This window comes from Hippocampus bargibanti, linkage group LG02 (assembly GCF_051943395.1).
Source record: "Hippocampus bargibanti isolate YZ-2025 linkage group LG02, ASM5194339v1, whole genome shotgun sequence".
NCBI lineage: Eukaryota > Metazoa > Chordata > Actinopteri > Syngnathiformes > Syngnathidae > Hippocampus > Hippocampus bargibanti.
This window is the reverse complement of record NC_142735.1, coordinates 24,635,941-24,639,556: the sequence shown is the minus strand read 5'-3', so window position 1 is coordinate 24,639,556 and position 3,616 is coordinate 24,635,941. Positions and strand designations below refer to the sequence as shown.

Genomic DNA, 3,616 nt, shown 5'->3' with positions numbered 1-3,616 from the left:
CTTCATTTCTAAATCAATTCTTTGCCGCTGACAAGGACTTTGCCCCTACCAAGGTGGCTGACACGTCGTAAATCAGTGTCGTGAAACGCTAGAGGCGGTGTCAAACTCAGGTCATGGAGGGTCGCTGTCCTGCATGGTTTCCAATTCTCCCCGTTATAACACATCTGATTCAAATGATCACATAATTAGCAAGCCTGGCATTGAACCTGTTCATTTGAATCAGGTGTGTTGGAACAGGGAGAATATGGAACTAAACTTGATCTTAGTTTTACTCCCTGGTGCTTTCTTCTATTTTCGTGACTGCTTTATTCCCTGTATTATATGATACTGTAGTTGTCCATGTTCCACGCTTTGTTTCAGCTTCAGCCTTTGTTAAAGCGCTATGTAAATCAATATGTATTGTAAAAAGTCTCAAACTGCATAACACACTCATGAATGTTTTACATTTACATTGAGGGACACAAAATCCTGGAGAGCTAAACTTAAAAATAACCCCTTCCATCGATTAAAAAAATTGGATGCTAAAATTCATGACAAAACACATTTTATTTGTAAAAATTATTAAAAAAAACCAAAATGAATACTGACCATCATTTAAAACCCCATTTGTGTAATCTTGCAAAAAGAGCAGTTCATTTCATCACATTTTCTTGCATTGCATGTTGACACTGAACATTATTTTATTAATCTTGTGTGTGTGTGTGTGTGGGGGGGGGGGGGGGGGTGTCATTAGCCTCAATCTAGTTATTTAAAGGACAACCGACACCTCCGGACAAGTTGTGTCCATAATTTGTAAAATCACTTCAAATGACTTCTACTGAGCGTATTTTACAAAAAGATTCCACGGCATATAGCTATATTTTACGTTTTAAGACTCGCGCTGAATATTCAGGAAGTCTTGTTTTCGAGTTGATGACGATGCCTGACATGACGTCACGTCTGGAACGCCCCTGACCGAGAAAGCGACACAATGCATTTTGGGCACTTTGTTTGGTCTGAAAACTTCATGTTGATCCGTGTTGATGGCGGAATTAGAAGGAAAACACATAAACAACTCGATGGTGAATCGTTGTGTGTTGCACCAAGACTACTATTTGATTCTAGTTGACACAAATTCCCAGCAGACAAATCAGCCCATTTCCAACGGAGCTTGGGCGCCATCTTGTGCATTTTGTGGGACGCTACATTGGAGTCCTGATGGCTCAAATTGATACGCAAGTACTCCTTTAATCAATTGCAAACATTTATGCTTTCCTCTTCCGAACTATTTGAATCATATTCATAAATGGATGAGGAACAAGAAAGCATCTTCTCCGAATCTGAAGCCATTGTTTTGATTCTCGAGCAAGGTGAAGACGTCCTGGCGTGACGTCACAAACAAGGGCGCGGGACCTTCTGAAACTCGCAATTTCCGGGGTCATTTTGAAATAGTTTTGGGACACTAACTCATTTTTATTGGTGTTTTGCATTTGACTAAAAATATCAGCCCGCGTGTTTTGGGTATTTTAGATGCTATAAAACTTTTTTTCTGATGTCAGTTAGGAAACAAAAAAAATGGTGTCGGTTTTCCTTGAAAAGTTACATACAAATCATTCGCGTTACTTCATATCTTCTTTTCTTTTCGGCTTTTCCCTTCAGGGGTCGCCACAGTGAATCAGTGTCCTCCATTTAACCCGGTTTTGTGCATCCTTTTCTCTCCCAATTCGCGTTACTTCATATAATCCTGGAAAATACACTAACACAATAATGGAGGAATCCACACCACTAGATAACGCCAAGTTGTCTCTCGTTGAGTCGCCAACAGTGTGAGTGGAAAAGAGCATGTTGCAAAAACACGATTGAATCTTTCACCTTTGCCCCCTCAGACTCACCAATCAAGCGTGGACTCGCCGCGGGGAAATATTCTAAGAAGCTAATAAACAAGAGGAATTAATCTCAAATAGTCGACTGGGAGATAATCGATGTTCACCTGCAGCCTATCAGCGGTGGAAAATGAAAGCGCACATCCATTGGTGGCCTTTGTTCCCTGCCTTGCTTCCTTCCGCTTTGGTCGTGTTTGACTTTCAGCAAGTGACGCACTCCGTTTGCTCGCCTCTTTGGTCGCACGAACTTGCGGGGGCAAAACTGCGGAAAGCCAGGCAGGATGTGTTGTACGGGAAAGTGTGCCCGTCTGGTGGGCCTGATCCTGCTACCTTCGGCCTTCGTCTGCATGATCGCCAACCTGTTGCTCTTCTTCCCCGATGGGAAACGTCTGGAAAATGATCAGATTTCCCTGCAGGTGTGGCTGATGGGGGGTCTCATCGGCGGAGGCCTCTTTGTGAGTAATTCGACAACGGCATACGTTATTTTGGGGGATTCGGCGGCGAGATGAGGGACCGCCTCGGGTCAACAATATGATGGGCATTAAGCAAAATAGTTTTGGAACGTTACAGCTGACTTGGCATTGAAAATACTTTTTGACCCCCTAGCCCCAACGATTTTCACTGTTTTTAGATGCTGTGTCCGAGCTGCTCCGCTATCAGGGCCGGGGGCAAGGGTTGCTGCGGAAAGGGTTGCTGTGGCAACCGCTGCCGGGTGAGTGGCTAAGATTAGATTGCTATTAGATAACGACAAAGACAAACATGGGGGCGGGAGGTGTGTCATCCAGATAACATCCGGGTTCATGTCACCGCTGCCAGATGTTGAACTCGGTCTTCTCGTCGGCTTTTGGATTGGTGGGCGCCATCTACTGCTGCAGCGTGGCCTCGGCGGGCCTGGCCATCGGACCCAAGTGTCGTGTGGCGGGAGACGTTTGGAAGTACCCCTTCGAGGACCTCGGAACGTGAGTGCCCCCCGCCCCCTCCACACCTGCCTTCTAGGCGTTAAAGCGGCTTACATAGCTGCTCCTTAAACTATTTTTGACTGAAACTAGCCTTACTTGGTGAGCGCTGTATTGCATTTGATGCCTAATGTGGAATTTGACTCATCCCGCCAGGGGCAATGAGAGCTACTTGGTCAACCAGATCTTGTGGGATGTGTGCGAGTACCCCAAGAATGCGGTGATGTGGCACGTGGTTCTCTTCTCCATCCTGCTGACGATGAGCATGCTGCAACTCGCACTGTGCGGCGCTCAGGTGATCAACGGCTGCCTCGGCTGCATTTGTGGGGACTGTCGCAAGAGCAAGGAGGTAAGGCATCAATGTCCGCAACCAATTGTCAAACATCTGACAGATTTCCCACGCAAGCTAACTGTGGTTTGTCCACCGCAGGATGAAAGCGGGTTGTGAAATCGGCTGCCGGGATGCGACGGAATCCTCACGCATTGAGAAATGACGAATTTTTCTTCATGATAGTTGCAGTGAAACTGCATCTAACGCTACCGTGACTCCATTTTGTGTACATTTTGTAGCAATGGCCACCACTTTAGCGTGGGCTAAAAATGTATTGAATTTATAACTGTGAGCAAAAATATCACAGCATTAAAATGAGATTTTTTTTTAAATGAAAGCTTACATAAAATTGTTCCCATTGAAAACAAAATATTGTATTCAACAAACAACAAATTCAACAAAATCTAAAATTTTGGTACAAGAGAAACACGTACCATGTTAAGTTTAAATAAATGTCAATAACTATT

At 44.5% G+C, this 3,616-nt stretch overlaps 1 protein-coding gene across 1 annotated transcript; it reads left to right on the top strand.

Moving 5' to 3' along the window:
* Nucleotides 1-2,051: 2,051 nt before the first annotated feature.
* Nucleotides 2,052-3,616, top strand: tm4sf5 (transmembrane 4 L six family member 5). The gene is made up of 5 exons (XM_088990395.1): nucleotides 2,052-2,317; nucleotides 2,494-2,574; nucleotides 2,679-2,821; nucleotides 2,975-3,167; nucleotides 3,249-3,616. The coding sequence occupies exons 1-5, from the start codon at nucleotides 2,144-2,146 to the stop codon at nucleotides 3,264-3,266; spliced, it is 609 nt and encodes a 202-aa protein (XP_088846521.1). The 5' UTR covers nucleotides 2,052-2,143; the 3' UTR covers nucleotides 3,267-3,616.